Source organism: Mustela nivalis (assembly GCF_964662115.1).
Source record: "Mustela nivalis genome assembly, chromosome: 7".
Taxonomy (NCBI): domain Eukaryota; kingdom Metazoa; phylum Chordata; class Mammalia; order Carnivora; family Mustelidae; genus Mustela; species Mustela nivalis.
The window spans coordinates 8,087,018-8,107,017 of record NC_139026.1 but is presented as its reverse complement, the minus strand read 5'-3'; the positions used below and the strand labels follow the sequence as shown (position 1 = coordinate 8,107,017).

At 50.9% G+C, this 20,000-nt stretch overlaps 1 protein-coding gene and 1 long non-coding RNA gene across 5 annotated transcripts in view; one reads left to right on the top strand and one right to left on the bottom strand.

Annotated features, from left to right (window-relative positions):
* GRAP2 (GRB2 related adaptor protein 2) overlaps nucleotides 1-14,382 on the top strand; it is a 62,810-nt gene extending 48,428 nt beyond the window's left edge. For all 4 annotated transcript variants that reach the window (XM_082740032.1, XM_082740031.1, XM_082740033.1 and 1 more), the window contains 6 exons: nucleotides 1,475-1,566; nucleotides 4,451-4,570; nucleotides 7,852-8,020; nucleotides 10,296-10,484; nucleotides 11,749-11,871; nucleotides 12,243-14,382. In XM_082740032.1, coding sequence (XP_082596158.1) covers nucleotides 1,475-1,566; nucleotides 4,451-4,570; nucleotides 7,852-8,020; nucleotides 10,296-10,484; nucleotides 11,749-11,871; nucleotides 12,243-12,422 — 873 coding nt within the window. In that variant the 3' untranslated portion in view covers nucleotides 12,423-14,382. The remainder of the gene's footprint in view (nucleotides 1-1,474; nucleotides 1,567-4,450; nucleotides 4,571-7,851; nucleotides 8,021-10,295; nucleotides 10,485-11,748; nucleotides 11,872-12,242) is intronic.
* Nucleotides 12,634-18,895, bottom strand: LOC309869259. Its single transcript, XR_014314068.1, has 3 exons — nucleotides 14,750-18,895; nucleotides 12,774-14,625; nucleotides 12,634-12,732 (listed from the first exon to the last, which is right to left on the bottom strand). It is a non-coding gene; the product is annotated as an uncharacterized lncRNA (long non-coding RNA).
* Between the last annotated feature and the right edge of the window lie 1,105 nt (nucleotides 18,896-20,000).

Here is a 20,000-nt window from a genome sequence, read left to right as displayed (position 1 = left end):
GGAGCCCTCCCAGAATCCCTTTCTCCCTTGGTTCGGAAAACAGTCATGCAATCCTGCACACTTTGCTTCCAGGTTCCTTTAAAAGAGCCCCTCGCCTCTCGCCAGCATGACTACCCTGCCTTCCTAGACCTCCCCCTGCAGTCTGTCTTCGTGCTCGGGCATAGAACTCTTTCTGGGCTCTAGTTCTTACTGTGTTCTTTCCCTTTCCTTCTGAGCTAAAGGCTCAGAAGCCTTTAGTGGCTCCCCATACATTTCAAGATAAAAGTTCAGACTTTTCTACGTGGGTCACATGGCCTTGTGCCTCTGCTCTCCCCTGGCTCTGCCCCAGGGACCACAGTCTCAACGCCCGCCAGGCCTAGGCCTTTCGTTCCCAGAATGCACCCCACTTCCTCCCATCCCGGAAGTTCCTGCACCAGCAGACTTAGCCTGGGTTAATTCCTTTCGTCCCCAAGCCTCTCCTCCAGGCAGTCTTCCCTACCCAATTCTGCTTTCTCCTTCAGCATAGCACTTCCATCCAATTAAGGCATTGTCAGCTGCAAGAAGCAGAAACTTGAATACGGCTGAGCCAACCTGCAGCTTGATCACTTCTCACACAAAGTCCAGAAGGAGGAGGGCTCCCGCGTAGCTCACCAGGGTTCAATGACATCGCCGAGCTTCTTTTCATCGCTTGGCTCCGCCATCTCCATTCTTGTTCAAGTCCATGCCACAGACTTTAGAAACATTCTCAGTGGAGGTTGGGGGCAAACATTTGTCTTTGAATAGTGAAACATTTTCTGAAATAACCAGAAGCCACACAGAGCCACATAGACTCATATGAGTAATCAAGGGAAGCGATAACATTTGGGGTCACAGTCAACGAAGGACCATATAATCAGGAGACAGAACTTTTGGCTTTGCTCGGGATCTGGCACTAAAAGTAAGTTTAGAAAAGGCATCCCAAGTATCTTGAGTTCTGTCCAAATTGTTTGTGAAACACATGGAGTGTGAACACAAAAAGTTACTGTTTTCAAAGCTGGCCCCACTGGATGTTTTAAGTTTAATTGGCTTGTTTAAAGAAATAAGAAAATATTACATTTTTTTAAAGGTCCTTGGTTACCTGGCAGAGAAGAAGAGATCATGGGGTGGCCACTCCTGCCTTCCCAGCATTGGCTCAAATGAGGGGCATCGGGGGCTGAGATCTGGGACCCATGAATTTCCAGAATATGCAGAGAATCCCCCGAGGGCTGAGTCGGGGAGTCCACACCATGGTGGGGTTCCATGTGTGGGCGGAACCCATGGTCAGAAATGCTCGGGGTCAAAGAAGCCAAATTCCAGAGAGAAACCTGTTGCCCCCTGACTGCAGTGCCTGTGTGGTTCTCTTGGCCTTTTTCCCTCTAAATCTGAAAGGGTGTTCTTCACCCTGCAGCCCCCCCCCTTTTTTTTTTTGGCTTTGTGTCCTCCCTACAGTCTCTGTATTTCCTTCTCTTCTGTGTAGATCTTAAGTAACCAACAGGAGTGGTTCAAGGCGGAGCTTGGGAGCCAAGAAGGATATGTGCCCAAGAATTTTATAGACATCCAGTTTCCTGAGTAAGTATTTCCAGCCCGCTGACAGGGGCCTACCCACACACACTCCCCTTACTTCTTCAGCAGTCACTAAAATTATCTATGCATACCCAAGATACTGTCAAAACTGGTTGCCTCTGGAGAGGGAACCACGCCTCTGAAGGCCACGGTGGGAGGGAGATTTGCATTTCGCTGCATTCCCTTTTGAATCTTACACCATGCGCACGGATCACCTATTTTAGGTTTTATAAGCCAAACTCATCTATAATTGCAATCACAGGGTTTCCACGAGTTCCATCAGGGGCGCTGTTGGCCACCCCACGCCCAGATTTGTCCTTGTGGGCATGTCCCCGTTACCTCCCAAGGTCTTCATCCTCAACAGGGATCCCAAATAGCTCCCTGCCTTCTCTAAAATGGTTTAGAGAAGATCTCAGATCTCAGATCCCTGAGAACCTTTGGCGGGGAGAGGAAATTCCTTTCATCAAGAGGAAAAAGGAAAATAGAGGTTGCGTCTCGTTTGTCTCAAGAACTGACCACAAGGGTTAGATAGAAATCTAATCTCCGAGAGTCACTGTCTGGCTTAAAAGAGCGCAGGTCTGTCAGAAACCCAAAGTGGTCTTGGTGACTCTGGTCAGGTGCAGGAGCGTCGCTCACCGTGAACCAGGGCCGGCCACTGAACCAGCAGAACGACCACCGACCTCAACCCTTGAGGCTGCCCTGTGATCTTCTACTTTTGTTAAAGATTTTGTTTATTTGAGAGAGAGAGAGAGAGAAGCATGAGCAGGGAAGGGAGGAGAGGAGCACCCGCCAGTAAGGCAGCCCAGTGCGGGACTCGATCCCAGGAGATCATGACCTGAGGGGAAGGCAGACACTTAACCAACTAAGCCACCCAGAGGCCCTTCTAGAAGACTACCTGCCACCCTCTTGCTCCTCAGACCTCCAGCCCCTCCCCCACAGCCCTCGAGGCTCGGGGCTCTTGCTTCCGGGATCACTGGGACAGAGGAAGCCACCAGAAAAGCCCCTCTACCCCAACCCCCCCCCCCTGACTCACTGCATCCACCCACCTCCTGCAACTGCGCCCAGACAAGGATGCCTTTCCTGCAGCTGTTTGGAAAGAATCGTCTGCTTCTAGCAGAAACTCCTGCTCCCTCTCTCGCACATCAGTTCTCTGTCTCTCTCCTGGGTCATTCCCTTCAGCAAAGATGCTGCAGTTTCTCCCATCTTCCTCCCAAAACCCCCCAAAACCCAAAATTCGTGATCCCAAGTCCCCTTGCAGTTACCACTGTCCTTCCTCTGGAGACTCGTCTGCCCTCTCATCTCTAACTCCTCCCCACCCCCTGAAGTCTTTTTATCGCGGTCTCAGTGGGCTCTGGGGCCCGCTGGCGGGTTCTGGGGTCTCTGCAGGATAGGACGGAAGCTCCCCAAGGGCAGGCCTTCCTGTCTGCTTTGCTCACCGCTGCGTCCCCCGCTCCCAGCACAAGGCCACCACGTAGTAGGTATTTGGTAAAAAAACAGTTGAATGAATGAGTGAGTAGCTTTGGAATGATGGGTGAAAATATACCCCTGCCTACCCGTTTAAAAAGTAGTGTGTGGACATTTTCGCCCGTTTTAAAGTCACGTATCAAACTCCGATTCGAGGACAAATGTGTATTTGGGTTAGTGACAAATGTGTATTTGTCCTCGAATCGTCTGGAAAATTCGAGACCATCCCCTAACCACTCGCTGCCTCGTCCAAAATCTTTCCTTCGAGGTATGGCTGCTGTGGAGCAGGCCCTGTTCCCTTCTCCAGCCCCATTACATTCCCTCTGCAAGGCAAGCTGTGGTGGTCGCTAGTTCAGCCCTGTGGCCAAGCATGGCAGACACTCTGATAGGCTCTCCAGGCAGCTGGCGGCCGGAAACCCTCTGCTTCGGGCCCCTCACGGCCCAACCACACTTCCCCTGCAGGGTCCGGTCTGGAATAAGGACATCCCTCCTGCCACTCCTATCTGCAGGTCAGGTTCCCAAATTCTAGAGAGCACAGGGACTGCTTACAAAGGACTCTGAAGCGTGTCAGACCTTCACCCTAAAGGGACGGACAGACTAGGGGCAGCCCTTGAGCAGCCACCTTGGAGGAAAGGGACCCGTCCCAGGCAGCACTGCTGAGTGATAGCAAACACTCATTTTTGCTCTGTGGCTGAGAGGTTTCTGGTTCCCTGCCCTCAGGCCGTAGCCTCTGTTTGCTCTGCCACCTGCTACAGCACTGCAGGCTGCCACCCCAACTGTCCCTGGAAAAAGGAGTTTCTTCTCCATTCCTTCTTTTCCACAGTAAAGATGACCTTCCTGGATTTGGGGGAGCTCCCAGGAGCTGGCTGCGTAGACGCTGCTCTCTGGCGGCTGCTAGCCTGGCTCCACGCCACCCAGATCCCCAGGGTCCCCAGGGTCCCTGGGCTCCGAGGGGCCCCACTGAGCTCTCTGCCTGGGCGTGAGCCCAAGGCTTCCCGGCTCCGGCCCCCCAGCACCCAAAGGGGTTCCTGTCGTCCTGGTGCGTCATCTGTCCCTGCAGATCTTTCCTAGTGACATCCCTCACAGGGCTGCCAGCAGGAGGCTGCTTCCCGCAGTAAGTCACTCCCACGCTGTCCCATTTTGGTGCAGTGGCACATTTCCATGATTCAGGTTTTCCGAGCTAGAGAGAGGCTTCTCCTAGAGGGAAGGAACAAAGGGGAGCGCATCAGGGGAACACTCAGTTGCTTTGCCTGGAAGCTGCCTAGCGCACGTTTGGTTTCGGAGGCCCCGGCCCCTCCTCTCTTTCTGTCCGCACGCTACTGACCAGAGTCCCCAGCCTCCGTCCATTTGGGTCATCGCTTCTCCCCCTCCCCTACCAACCACCCCAGCATCTCACAAGATTCTCTGATTTTGTCTCATCCCATAGATGGTTTCATGAAGGTCTCTCACGACACCAGGCAGAGAACCTACTTATGGGCAAGGAGATTGGTTTCTTCATCATTCGGGCCAGCCAGAGCTCCCCAGGGGACTTCTCCATCTCCGTCAGGTACTCACCATTCCCAACCCAGACTGCTAAGGCCATGGGGTGACCTCTTGAATGTGACCTGTTGCTCAGGGACATGGTGGCCAAGGGGTCCAGGCGTCATATCAACTGGGATGCCATATATGTTCCTCTGCCTCCTCCTCTAGCCAAAGTGCTTCTGGAAGGACAGGATCCTAATCTATTTCACCTTTGTGCCTTTTCCAGTACCTTGCACTCAGCAGGCATTCAGGGACGTGCATTCTGTGCAGGGACGTGGGGCAGGAGAAGGAAGAATTCCCAGCTGTCCACATCTCTCTTGGGGTTTAAATCTAAACCTTTTCTTCCACTACTGATATGTGTCTGAAGAAGGCGCAGAGGAAAATTAAAATCCCAAGTCATTGTTGTAGGCGGTTGCATAAAAGAAGGGCCAGCTCAGCACACCGTAATGCAGCACACTGACAGCGACACATCCGAGCTGTGGAGGGCTGGGCCGAGGGACCGGAGCAGCAAAATCTCACTAACATGCAGCACCCGGGAGGAAATGAGTCAGTCCGGGCATAAACATGACACAGCCCCGCGCTCAGAAACCCCAAGTCTGAGCGCACTGCGTGTGGTCAGCATGTCTGGGATCACGAGTCACCCATCAGGCAGGGTGACCACATGTGAAAGTGCACAAGTTAATGCTGATATCTGTGCAGGAGGAGACGTGACCACCTGTACAGTGGAACCTCCTGTCAAGTTCATTGACAGGAAATGTTGGTCTGGATCATTCAGTGCACATTGAAAGGCATATAGCTTCAGTGGTTTAGGTGCGTAAATCCAACCTCAGGTAATGAACGGAGGGCACTTCACCATTTTAAACAGCTATTTTAAGGAATAGGTAGGGAGGACTTAGGAATAAGGGGTCAACAATTTGTATGCACGTGTGCCTCCACAGGGCTCAAAAATAGCTTGTTCTCATTAGCATTGCCCTTGCAGTATTGCTTAAAATCTTAATTTTCCTTAACTAAAACTTTTTTTTTTTTTTTCACAGCTTAGGCAACAGGAAATTTTAGCTCAGGCCAATATTGAAGTGTCACAAATTCTAAATTTGTTAGGTCTTAATGCAATTTTGCTCTATTAATAAATCTTACAGTCAAACCTCTCTTAAGGGTTCTGATTACAGATTGGACCAGGTAAGTGGTTATGTTGAAGGGCATCTCTTGGTGCCTCTGGTTTGCGTGAAGTGCACTGTGGCTTTTTACCTAGGCATCGTGGCTTATATTTCCTCCAGTAAGGTGCATTCTCCAAAATGATCAGCCTTGACTTCTGCCACAGTCTCTTACAGAAGCTTGCAGCTTCTTGTGATTATTACCATAATTGTTACTACATCTTATGCAGAAATGTAGCTTAATATATTCCAAAGCAAATCATTTTTATTTATTTATACATCTGCCTTCTGTCATGCAAAGATAATTAAGAGCTAATTGTGGTTCTATCACTTAGCATTTGTTAAGGGTCTGAAACACTAGATTTTAGAGGCTAGAGCCCTGACTTATATCCTTTTTTCTGCCTCTCTTAGAACTTGAGACAATGGTGCAGCCACTCTCTCTCTCCATGGGTCCAGAGGGTTGGCTGCAGGCCTGACATCCATCCTCTCAGCTCATGGGGGGCGGGGGGTTTAATGTTTCTCACTCTGAGTTCTTTGACTAAGAGATGGTGGATGAATAATTATATCACAAGAATATTTCCTCCTCCACACACAGATGTGAGGAGTAATGACTATGAATTAAGCCATGTGTTGTTAGAGCGAAGGAAGCATCTGTTAGTGGCCAACACCGAGGAGAAGACCACACAGTGATTGCAGAGTGTCAGTTCCTGGCCCAGAGCAGTCAAGCAGAGGTCCCCATATGGGTTCACCTGGCCATGAACAGAGCCTAGCTCACAAGATGAGACTGAAGATCAATCAAAATTCCTGTCCCCTCTGAACACGAACCACTGAGTCCATCCTTAAGAAACCTGCACTAATCTTCAGAGGTATCTTCACTCCCCAACTCTCCTTAAATTCTTGACCTTTCTGTTGGATCAGGCAATTGGTATCATTGGTTTATTTTTAGATAGAAATGTATGTCTGTTTGACGAATAAACTTGACATTGAAAAGAGAATGCCTTGGTGATGGGGAAAGACTGGAGCTATTAGTAAAGGCCAAGCTCTCCCTTTCCAGATGAGTAACATCCAATTTCTCCATCCCTGATAGAAATATTTCCCATCACTATGATTCCAGCTGTTGTCAAAAGGTACCGAAAGAACTTGGCACGTGTACATGGTATGACAGGCTCAATTCACTGGACTGGAATCAGAGAGCCAGGGTTCTCACCTCAGCTCTGCCAATCACTCACAGTGACCTTGGCCAAGCCCCTCCACCAATTGGAGCCTCAGCATCCTCATGGGTAACATGGAGACAGGACTAAACAACCTCAGAGGTCCTTTTCTTTTTCTTTTTCTATTTTTTAATTTATTTGACAGACAGAGATCACAAGTAGGCAGAGAGGCAGGCAGAGAGAGAGGAGGAAGCAGACTCCCTGCTGAGCAGAGAGCCCAGTGCGGGGCTCGATCCCAGGACCCTGGGATCATGACCTGAGCTGAAGACAGAGGCTTAACCCACTGAGCCACCCAGGCGCCCCATCAGAGGTCCTTTTCAGTCAAAACACTGCATGGCTGTATAACACTTTTCTCCCCAAAGGTTCGAAATACTTTGTAACTTTATTTATGCAAAACATAAACCAAGACCAAGAGATCTCCATTAAGTAGAGAACCAAGTGCGACAAATTTCTCAAATAGTCTCTTACTATCCAGAGCTAGTTTATGGGCTTAAAAGAACTGGTTCAATGTATTTCTGATAATGGAAAGATAACAGGGGTGAAAAACCTCTCATCTCCAAGCCTTGGTGGAGTCCTTGGCGTCGTACAGGACGCAGGCATGGCCACGTTTCAAACAAACATTGTAAAAAGTCCTTGACCTGGTCATTGTTGAAGTGCTCGGACATTTTTTTTTCTTATAAAAGGTTGGCTCCAGTGTCAGAAGACAGATTATCTTCTGCTGATGTAGAAATCCCTTCTAATGCTGCCCGTGTCCTGAGCAGTTCCTTGCACCAATCTCCCCCTGAGAGTTTGACTGAGCCAGCACCCCCGCCCTGTGATGGGCAGGTACTCCACATCCCCTTTCCTGCCCCAGCAGAACTCCAGCAACCCTGGATGCAGTCAGCCCTGGGCATGGGAACATTGTCACCATGTAATATACAATTTGGATTCACCCTGATCTCTAGGCATGAAGATGACGTTCAGCACTTCAAAGTCATGAGAGACAACAAGGGTAATTACTTCCTATGGACAGAGAAGTTTCCATCTCTAAATAAGCTGGTGGACTACTACAGGACGACTTCCATCTCCAAACAGAAGCAGATCTTTCTGAGGGATAGAACCCGAGAGGATCAGGTATGCCTCAGGTCCCGATCATCCCCAGTCCACAGATTTTGGACAACAGGAGTCCTATGTGACCCATCGAGACAACACATTCGATGAGCATTTCCTCTGAGGATTCTGGAAGAAAGAATAAGTCTGAAGTCAGACCTCAATTTAAACCATCTCATAACACTTCCCAACCATGTGATTTGGGAAAGTTGTCTGATCCTCAGTTTCCTGATCCATAAAACTGGAATGATGGTGACAGCTAGCTCGTAGATGGTGGTGAAGGTTAGAGGACACCACGTAAGCCCCTTCCCTGACATCGCTCCTAACAGTGCTACGAGCACGTCCCAAACATTAGCTCTTAATTGTGGGTGCTTTGTTTTATTCGCATAGATAGTACTACATCACAGTTCCAGCCTAGCCTAGGAGTTGCCCAAAGATGAAGGCCAGGGGCCCACACATGGGGAGGTAGGAGGGCCGCCTAGAGTCTGGGACTAAGGCGGCAGGTAGAGCTTTGTCAGAGAAAGGGAGGCTGGGGGTGTTGGAGAAAAAAACTGGATCTGGAATGCTTGCTCTTGGAATGGTGTGGAATATAGAGTACTATTTTACTAGAAAATGCATCAGACACACCTAACTTTTTTATTTAAAGATTTATTTATTTATTTTAGAGAAAGAGAGAAAGAGCACTCAAGAGCAGGCAGAAGGACAGGGGAGGGGGAGAGAACCTCAAGCAGACAATCTTGAGTTGAGCACGGAGCCTGACACAGGGCTGGAACCCATGACCCTGAGATCATGACATGAGCTGAAACCAAGAGTCAGACACTTAACCAACCGAGCCACCCAGGCACCCTCAGACGAACCTAACTTTAAAGATTTTATGTATTTATTTGACACAGAGAGAGAGAGATCACGAGCAGGCAGAGAGAAAGGAGGAAGCAGGCTCCCCGCTGAGCAGAGAGCCCAATGTGGGGCTCGATCCGAGGATGCTGAGACCATGACCTGAGCCGAAGGCAGAGGCTCAACCCACTGAACCTAACTTTAAATCCTAATTTCATCACTAACTATCCTTATTACCTAGCCAAGTTAAGAAACCTTTCTGAGTATCAGATTTCTCATCTGGAGAATGGAGAGAATATAATACTTCCCTCACTGGGCTGTTGTAAGGATTAAATGAGATAATACAGTGATAGCACATGCCTTAGAGTCTGGACAAGAGTAGGCACCAAGGAAATGCTAACTTGCTTCCCATTAGAAAATGCACATGCACACAACGTATAAAATTCCTTCCAAAGGAAACAACATCATTGTAAGAAAGAAATGGGTATTCTAGGAAGAAGCATTTCTGGAGTAGTTAAAACAATTGAAATCCCTGGAATGAGTTATTTGAAAGGCTTTGAGGCTTTCAAAGCAACAGGTGCTCTGGGGGAAGTGGAGAAAACCATCTCAGGCAACTGGTTGATTGTAAGCCTAAGAAGGGACAGTCCTAGGAGAAAAGGGTGTCCCAGCAAGGGCACGTCAGAGTTCAGAAAGAAAAACAAAGGTTTACTGAGACTTTGTGAATTATTTAAACCAAGAAACAGAGGTATTAATTTACCAGGATGTGCATGTAGAGGAAAGAGGGGTAGCCTAAGATGCATTAAACTGAGTGAAATGAGTTCATATTTGTAAAGCACTTCGAGCAGCACCTGGCATGTACGAAGCCCAGGCCCTGTGTAGTTGTTTATGAAATAAAAATAACAAGAAATTACCTCTGAGTCACAAGGTTGTGGTGCCATTAAGCAGAACAGCCGTGCTCCTTCCCAGCACGTGCCCAGCGCCAGGCCTGGTTTCCATGGTGCCGCAAGAGGGCTGCTGTTTGGGGCCCTATCACCAGGCGATAAATGACAGTTCAAAATCAGGCAGAGTCAATGGCAGAGCTTATGGGGAGGGGAGGGTGTCTGGCGGTGTGGCAACACGCGATAAGGAGGGGTGGCATTGTGTCAGTAAGATAGAATATTTCAGGTTGATTACAGAGAGGGAAACAAGCCCGCTGGGTAGGGACTCAATGGGTGGCACGTGGAAAAGTGAACCAGAGGAGCCGGAGTCCCCAACCCAGGAGAACCTGAGAAACTGGAGACCATTTTTGAAACCATGAGGGTCCAAACCATGGGCTCTCTTGAGGCTGCCCGCGTGCCGGCAGCTGTTTGTGGGAGAGGTCGTGGGCAAAGTCTGGAAACAGCAGGCAGCAAGGGGGGGCGGGGCCGGGGGGCCGGGAGATGCGCAAGGGGGACGGATCTCCATCATCTTCATCATCTTTTCCCAGGGTCACCGGGGCAACAGCCTGGACCGAAGGCCCCAGGGAGGCCCGCACCTCAGTGGGGCTGTGGGAGAAGAAATGCGGCCTTCCATGATCCGGAAGCTGTCGGACCACCCGGCACCGCCTCCCTCGCAGTACTCCCCGGCACCCCAGGCCCAGCAGCACCGCTATCTGCAGCACCCCCACTTCCACCAGGTATAGCAGAGGAATGACGTGGGCGCCGTGAGGTAGGGAAGACGCCCTGCTCCCCCACCCTGGGGCTCGGGCCACCCTGTCCCCACGGGCACGGAGCGTGTGAAAATCCCCCACAACACCAGATGCAAACAGAGCGAACAAAGCTTGGGGACTGTCGTGGTCCTGGGACCGTGGGGAGGAGTGTCTCGGGCCCTGCCCAGCCTTGTGAGGACTCACAGAGTTCATAACGGAGATCCGGGACCTCACAACTGGCAGAAATATGATAATATGATATGGGAACTGCTCTTGGCAAAGAAGGCCCTGTGAATTCATTGGTTCCCTGCCTGAACACACACACACAAACACACACACACGCGCGCGCGCACTCCTACCCTGAGGATTCAGTGAACCGTTGTTTCATTTCCCTGTCAGTGCAGTTCCAGATCTATCCGTGCCCCCTAACCCATCTGGCTGTGGAGAGCCACGAGAAAAACGGATTAACACCCACAATAGAGCCCCGCTTGCTTATTTCCTTACTCCCTGCTTTGTTCCAGATGGGGTTTGGGGCCGCTTACCGAGATGGACAACACAGCCAGATAACATCGATCCTAAATTCCCTAGTAGGGCACACAAAGCCCTTTGTAGGCTGCCTGTATCTGCTTCCCCAGCCTCATCTGCTGCTGCCTCCCCCTAAACCACCCCCACGCCCCACCCTCCCCACTCCCTGAGCAAAGACACATTCCAGCAACTCTGCACTATCTTTAGTTACCAGAATGGTCTGTTGTGTTTTCTCTCATGACCTGGCGGCATTTTATATCCTCTTTCCTCTGCCTAAAATGCCCTTTGCTGGCTGATCCTTCTCCTCTAAAGCTAGAGTTCAAGTGTCACCTCCTCTAGGAAGCCTTCTCTGATTACCCTGGCAGACTTAGACATTCTCTCAGCTCAGTTATCACTTAAATGTGTGTAGTTCCCCGTCTAAACCGACAATCCCCAAAGACAAAGACCTTTTCTTTCCAGCTACATATCCCCAGTGACTAGGACGGTACCAGACACATGGTCGGCGCCTGATAAATACTCCTTGAGTGAATGAAATCTGGCATCGTCTTCACAATCGAAGGTCCCTGTGCCATCCTCCACCGCCCCTGCCCCCAACACCTGGGGTTTATTGTCACCAGCAGCAAGTATCCTTGGAGCACTGGCTGTGTCTGTGGCATCTGAGCAAGGCGCCGGGGGGCCTGACAGGGACGTGGTATGGTGACTGGTCCTCTGTTACATGTGTTCCCAGGACCGCCGAGGAGGCAGCCTTGACATAAACGATGGGCACTGTGGCATGGGCGCGGGCAGCGAAATGAACGCCGCCCTCATGCACCGGAGACACACGGACCCCGTGCAGCTCCAAGTGGCCGGGGTACGTAGGCTTTCCCTCCCTGGGCTCCATGAGGGTGGCCAGAGGGGCACTTAGAGCAGGGGCTGGTCCTCCCGGAGAGAAGCAAGCTGCTCAGAGCTCCGAGTGGACGCCCAGGCAGTAGCTGTCAAGGATGCTCCTGGGGCCTGGGAGACTAACTGCTCTGGCGGTGGAAGTCCTGAGTGCGGAGCGCGACTCAGGTGGGCTCTGCTGAGGTCAGGCCTGGGACTGGGCTGCGGGGTCTGCTTTCTGTCCTCGCCGAGGTCTTGGTCTCAGTGTGGGAGCCGGCAGGACCCTCCTGCGAGACAGCGGCTCGGAGGGCCAGCACCCCCCACCACGGCTCAGCGGGACCCCCTCTGTGCTTCCCCCAACAGCGAGTGCGGTGGGCCCGGGCGCTCTATGACTTCGAGGCCCTCGAGGACGACGAGCTGGGCTTCCGCTGCGGAGAGGTGGTCGAGGTCCTGGACAGCTCCAACCCGTCCTGGTGGACCGGCCGCCTGCACAACAAACTGGGCCTCTTCCCCGCCAACTACGTGGCACCCATGATCCGATGAGGCCCTTCCCGGGGCGTCAGAGGCTGTCATCGGAAGCTGCCTGCGGGAGAGGGGCAAGGAAGAGAAGCCGGGGCCATCTACACATACGCACACGGGTGCGCGCACACGCACACACCTCTGCCTGTGTGCGCGTGCATTTTATAGTAGTAATTTATTGGCGATATCGTTGGTTACTTAGTTGATATGAAAGGAAGTCAGGCGAAGAATTAGATTCATACTTGTTTTTCTGCTCCCCTCAGTGGCGCGTGGAAGGCTGTGGGAAAGCTGGAGGGTGGGGGGCAGGGACAGGAGACTCCCAGTTCTTCCCGTCCTTGTCCTTCAGACGTTCCTGCTTCCTCCTGGCCTTGGCACTGTTGGCCGAGAGCAGCGGAGCGAGATCCACGCCCGGGGTTGTCCCAGAACAACAGGGCAGGGCGGGTCTGGGGGCCCATTTCCGCTTCCTCCCAGCCCTGCTCACCTCCAGGGTTTGCAAGGCAGCTTCCCTCCGTTCTACAAGGGTGGGCTCAGCGGGGTTGAGAACAAAGGCGCGGCCCCATGGGGCTGAGCTGGGAGCAGGAGGGGCCGTGAAGGCAGGACTGGCACTGGGTGGGGAGGGGGGGTCCTGCAGCCAGGGCGAGTCTGGTCTCCCGCTCCACGCTCAGCGGGGACCTTCACCTCCCTGCAGCCCGTGTTCCCGGCTAATCCTCCTCCCTGTGACTGACCTGGGGAATCAGAGACCCGGAGGAGCCAAGCACTGGGAGATGGAGGGATTTTCACAAATCCCCAGTGGCTTACCTGGGAGTCACCTCTGTTTCCCGGGATACCAAGAAAGCAGCTTTGAGACTCTGTGAAATGTTTGGAGAAGCCCGGGGTGAGAAAGCGGGATTTGAGAGCCATTGTTTTATGGCAACAAGGGTGTCTCTTTGGGTCTCTGTTTGTTTTCCCATGTTTTGAGGATGCTTTGCGCAGTGGCACAGAGACAAGCCCAGTCCACGGGGGCGTTGACCTGCCGTTGCCGACGGGCTACCTGCTGCGGCATGACCCTGGGTGGGAGCCGGCTTTGCCACGAGCGTCAGGATCCAGCTGCTGAGCCATTGCTGGCAGCCCCCCCCCCCAACAGCTGCACGAGGGGCAAGGGACACCCATGCCACCCTCTCTCTCTTGCCACCTCAACATAGAATTGTGATTCCCACGGGGGTGTGGGTGTGAAGCACAAACTGGCCAGGAAACTCAGTGGGACCTGGGGGGCAGAAATGTCTGCCCAAGGGCCCTGATGGGGTTGGGGGGTGTCTCATGAGACCTAAATGAAAGGGTGGGGTGCCTGTGCTGGTGAGGGAACATGGGGGTGAGGTGGGCCTGTCCCTTTGTCTTCTCCCCCAGCCCTTCCTGCTCTAAGGAGTGACCGGGCGGCCATTACCGAGGGTGACGGGAGAAGAAAGAGTTTCTGACTCAGAAGTAACAGTCAGTGTAACACAGGCTGTGTCCCTCTGACTCCGAATTCTATGGTTTTGTGATCCCTGCGTGGCCTTTAGAGGGGAAGGGAAAAAGCAGGCACTCTGCAGTGAGTCTTGGGAGGGAAGAGAAAGCAGCCCTGAGAGGCCAGGGGAGTGGAGCGGTCTGGCGCAGCCTGTAGACATGGGAGCCGGGGACGCGAAGGATAGCAGAGTCATCTCAAAAGATCAAGGAGCAGCTCGAGAGGCACAAAGGGAGGGAAAGGAGGCAAGACGTTACGTGGGGCAGGTGAGGAAGACGGCAGGCAGCGTAGGAGCCAGCGGGGCGGACAAGCAGGGGAAGGAGGGACGGAGCAGCGGGGAAGGAGGAATTAGAGCAGAGACAGGAGTGCTGGGGAACACAGAGGCGAAGGATGAGGAGCCGGGAGAGAGAAAACAAGGCAAAGGAGACCTACAAGCTATTTTGGTGCTAGGTGATGCGAACACGTTACAGTAAATAAAAGCCAAAAGTGATGTTTGATTTTACAGTATTTACAAACCATATGCTTTAAACAGCCCACAAACCCCATCCATTTGTCTGATGATGTAGGAGGACCGGCCCCAGTGGAGAGAGAGGGAAATGATTTGGTTCTGGCCTGGATTTCGTGCCTTGAAACACTCCTCAAGAAAACAATGATACAACCAATGCCAGTGTTTTGCCAGGCTGTGTGTTGTGTCTGTGGGCGTGGGGGGCTCTGGCCTGGGGAGGTTCACCCCGCAGTGTGGGCAGAGCTCTTGAAACCCCTAGAACTCGATGTTGAAGTCCAGCCCCAGGCGTTGGGTAGTACTAAAATGGCCTTGCCCCCGCGCATCGTGGCAAGGAGGAAGCAAGAGTCACCCCAACCACCCATGGAGAACTAGGGCCCTTGGGACTAGGCTAAGAGGATAAGGATGCAACTGTCCCTACTTAGGGGCTGTTGGGAAGTGGCTTTGCTGGGCCTCTGGTGCTGCCTCGGGGAGCCCGTGGGAAGTTCCTCTCCACCTGAGCATTTCAGTGCCAGGGGCGTGTCCTCCCGGCCTCACAAGCCACGCAATCCCAGTCCGGGAAACAGCACAGATGTCTGACTTCAGCTGAAACGCTCTGCATGACCCGGGGGCAGGGAACTTCCAGAGAAAATCCGGTTCCTGATGAACCGGTTCCATTTTCTACCCACTTGCCGAGGCTCCCTGCAATTTCCAATCTCTGGAAACTGCCACTGCCCACCCACTTTTAGATGGCCTCAGGGTGATCGAAGGCGGTGTTTCTCAAAATTTAGTGCCTGTGGATTGCCTGAGGAAGGTGTTGAAATGCAGATTCAGATCCAGTGCTGCGTGTCCACAAGCTCTGAGGTGACATGCCTTCATCCACAGACCAGTCTTCGAGTAGTGATGGCACAGAACTTGACAGGGAGCTAGAGAGCCACAAAAATCAGAAGAGATCTTTTTTCTAGGGATCTTCAGGCACTTTCCTCTGTCGCTTACAAATGAGACGTGATTCAGAACTGCCGTTATGACATCATCCGCATTTGACGGCCCAGGTGATTGACTTCAGGGTCTCCACCTCCATCAAGAATCAAGAAACTTTAGGACGACTAGCATTCAGAAAAAGGCCACACACGGGTTTCCCAATGGTGATTAGTTTAAAGATAAGCAGAGGTTACAGAAGTTGTGAAAGCTTTCTCAGGAAATCTTTAAACATAAAATGCACTTGCATCAGGTGTGGTCCTGCTTGGAGGCGAGGGAATGACCCATGTCACTGGGGCACCGTTAGATCAACTAACCCAGAGCAAAACGGGCCACAGGCAGGACAGGTTGGCCTGGGCGAGTACTTGCTATTTGCCTTGTCAAAAGTTAACACTTCAGCCTGTGTGTACCAAAACAAGGACACGGGAAAAGCATGTTGTCTTGTTTCTTTTAAATACTTCTCAGGTTCCTCCACGTCTCTCCATCACCACAGCCGAACCACCATATCTTTTCCTTGGTGACCCGTTGAGCCTGGACACGCTTCTCCCAGCATATCCTCTTGTCCCCAGTCCATTCTCCACACAGATGCCAGAGTGATCCTTGTACAACAGCAGCCCGATCACGTCACTCCCCTGCCAACTGCCACACTTGGATTTTAATCCAAGTCCCCATGTGGCTGCGGGTGGTCTGGCCCTGCTTCCCCCCTTCAGCCTCCTCTGTGCCTCTCCCCTCCCTGATGCCACGCTCCCACCCACTGGCCTTCTCTCAGCCTCCAGATTGGTTCCCAAAGCCTCCATACCTTTTGGTCTCCCTCTACCTAGCTAACTCCTATGCACCCTCAGTCCTCAGCTTAAATGTCACTTTCTCCAATTATCTTTGCCTGACCCTAATCTAAAAATCCTTCCCGTTGGACTATCTGGTGGTTCCTGGTGCTTTTCCTGAACAACGTGTAAGTTGGTCTATTGGCCTATTAGACTTTAAGCTCCCTGGGGGCAGGGATCATCTGTTTTGTGGACCATTGTATGCCACAACATGTAGCACTGTGTTCGGTGCACAGAGGCTCCACAAATATTTGTTTAATGAATGAGCAAGTGAAACCTGCCTCGTGTCACCTATCATTCATTCTGTAACCCAGAGGTCCCAGGCCTCATGGACCCGTAGGTGCAAACAAGGTGATATTAGCATCGATGCCCAAGTTACAGTAGCTTTCAGCCACGTGCCCTCAAGATCTCCAGTTACTTTGAGAGTCCACAGGAGGGAGGCTGGTGTCTCGTGTGTTTAAGCACAGGTCTGCTAACGCTTCCTACTCTGGCCAGGTTCGATTTTCCCTGAACATCCTCCGCGGACAGCATCTTCCCGGATGCGGTCAATCCGCTGTCCGTTGCATCAGCATGTTGAGGAAATACCCCAATCCTTCAGGAAGCTAACTCTGCCCTGTAGTCCGTGTGGCTAGGTGGGTCGGGGAAGAGGAGGGGTGGAGAACGGCCTGTACGCAGTTCTGAGTCGCCCCTGTCCTTGGGCCCCAGAGACCCTCTACCTAGATCAGAGTTCCCGCACAGCTCATTCCCTCCTCACTGGAGCCCTCGCTCCCTCACACAGGACAGGAAGTCCCCTTCCCCTCCATCTCTCTCACCCTGTTGCCCCTTCCTCCTTCCGCTGAAAAGAAATGCTCTCATACTCTTTGTGCAATAGATCGCGCCCACGGTGCCGGAGGGATATGCACCCTGTCGTATAATCTGGACTGTGCTGTAATTCATTCATTAAATCAACTATTTACAAAACACCCCATAGAGGCCAGATGCAATGAGCCAGTGGGTCATCCACATCTCTCTACTTCCTCTGCAGCTGTGCCACAGTCCTTGCCTCATTTCAAGTCCAACCCCCAACCCCTGCCTCTGGGCTGGCCCTTCTGATCCAGCCCACTGACTGCCAGAGAGACCTTATTAACATGCAAAGCTGATGACATCAGGCTTCTGTTCAAAAGCCTCCGGGGGCTCCCACTAGCTTTCTGGCCACAGTTTAAACTCCCAGGCTCAGCACTAATGCCATTGTGTGATCTGAATGCTGCCTGTTTGTTCAGCCACAATGCTCATCTCTCCCCAGAATGAGTCATGGTGTCTCAGAGCTCTGAGTCTCTCCATTGGGTTCCTCTGCCTGGAATGCCTTTCCCGCATTTTTTTGATCTAGATCAGTGAGGTCCAGTAGCACATCTGTGATGGTGATGGGCAAGTTCTCTATCTGCTCTGTCCAATGTGGCAGTCTCCAGTCACTTGCAGTCACTGACTGCTTAATGTGGCTAGTGTGAATGCCCTCAACAGCGAGATGGGGCAAGTGGCTGGCTACCTCATTGGGCAGTAGGGATCCAGACAGCTACTCACTTTGAAATACTTAGCTCAGGGCTCAAGTTCTCCACTGGGATGCCATCCCAACTTCATGGCTGCGGTACATGTCCCTCCTTCATGTTCCTGTTGCATCCTTGTTCTGCTTCCATCCCAATACTCAGAACTCTATAGCATTGTTGGGGATTCATTGAGCCTGCCTCCTCCACGGCACTGAACCTTTTTTCATGCATGAGCAATTCACCCTATAAATGGTTGATGCATACGTGCATTGGTGTGCTGGTAAATGTTAAGCAACTGCCCTCTGAAGGAAAGCCCCAATCGGCACATTTGCCAATTCTGTAGTGTAGATATTCCTACCGTGCAGCAGAAGAATAAGAAGACAGAATGAGTTACCACAGAAGGGGAAAATATATTTTCAGAAAGCCTACTTGATAAAGAACTGTTACCCAAAATAAACAATTCTTAAAATCCAACAATAAGAAAATGAACAACCCAACTGAAAATGGGCAAAAGGCCTGAACAGACACCTCACTGAAGAAAATAGAATATCACAAGTAAGCACGTGAAAAGATGGTTGACATTACATGTCATTAGCGAAATGCAAATAAAAACGAGATACCATTATACAGCTCTTAGAAAATCCAAGGACCAAAACACTGACAACACCAAATGTTGACAAGGGTGTGGAGCAACAGGAATTCTCATTGACTGCTGGTGGGAATGCAAAATGATTGGTAGCATCTGGAAGACAGTTTGGCAGTTTCTTAGAAAAACGAAACATAGTCTTAACATATGATCTGGCAATCATGCTCCCTAGTATTTATTAAAGGAACTGAAAACTTATGTCCATGCAAAAACCTGTACATGAATGTTTATGGGTGTTCCATTCATAATTGCCAACACTTGAAAACAACCAAGGTGTCCTCCAGGAGGGGATTGGATAAATAAGCTTCAGTCCATTCAAACAATGGAATATTCTTCAGTACTAAAAAGAAATGCACTATCAGGGCTCCTGGGTGGCTGTCAGTTAAGTATCTGCCTTCCGCTCGTGTCATGATCCCAGGGTCCTAGACTCAAGCCCCGCATTGGGCTCCCTGCTCAGTGGAAAGTCTGTTTCTCCCTATCCCTCTGCCCCTTCTTGTGTGCTCACGCTCTCTCTCTCTCTCACTTGCTCACTTCGTCTCTCATATAAATAAAATCTTTAAAAAAAAAAAAAAAAGAGCTATCAAGCCATGAAAAGACATGTAGAAACCTTAATGCCTCTCACTAAGTGAAAGAAACCAATCTGTAAAGTCTACATACTGTATGATTCTAACACTAGGACATTCTGGAAACAGCAAAACTATTGAGATGGTAAAAAGAGCAGCAGTTGCCAAGGGTAAGGTGGGAGGGAGAAAAGAAGTGGAACACAGATTTTTAGAGCAGTGGCCACATGTCATTACACATTTGTCAAAACCCAGAGAGTGTGCAAACCAAGAGTGAACTCTGAGGTAAACTATGGGCTTTGGGTGATAATGATGATGTGTTGCTTTGGCTTCTCCCAATATAACAAAGGCACCGCTCAGGTGGGGGATGCTGATAATGGGGGAGGCTGTGCATGTGTGGGAACTGGGGGTATAAGGAGACTATCTTCTGCTCAATTTTGCTGTGAACCTAAAAGTGCTCCCCCCCTAAAAAAAAAATTAAGTCCATTAAAACAACAACAACAACAACAAAAAACCCTGCCACCATGGCTGGTTTCAAGCCACCAGCATGACACCAGCAAATTGGGAGTGGGGAAGAGATGTGTGCACGACTGGCTCTCACAAGCCAGAAGGAACGAGTCTCAGCTCGGATGTGTGAATGAATGAATGCATGAATGAGGGAAGGGAGGGAGAGAGGGAGGGCAGGAGGGAAGTCGATTCAACCTGGAAGAAGCTGGTCCTGCAGCTACAAGTCCAATTCCACTTCCAACCTAGGAGAGGAAGGACCAAGGAGGCATATTTTTGACTTGTTCAGAAAGAGGGATGCTTGTCTCCTTTAGGTCTTTTACTTTTTTTTTATTATTAATTTAAAAAATTTTTTTTAATTTTTTTATGGTTTTTTTAAAAAAAATTTTTAGGTCTTTTACTTTTAATACCAAGCCTTATCCAGGCATCTCCTGAGTGCCCCACTCCTACTAGTGGAAAGTGAGTGAGCCTGAGACCCCCCACTTGTGCGATCTTTCTCTCTCTCCCCCTCAAATAAATAAATAAATAAAATCGTTTAAATAAATAAATAAATAGGGGCTTCTGGGTGGCTCTGTCGGTTAAGCCACTGCCTTCAGCTCAGGTCATGATCCTGGA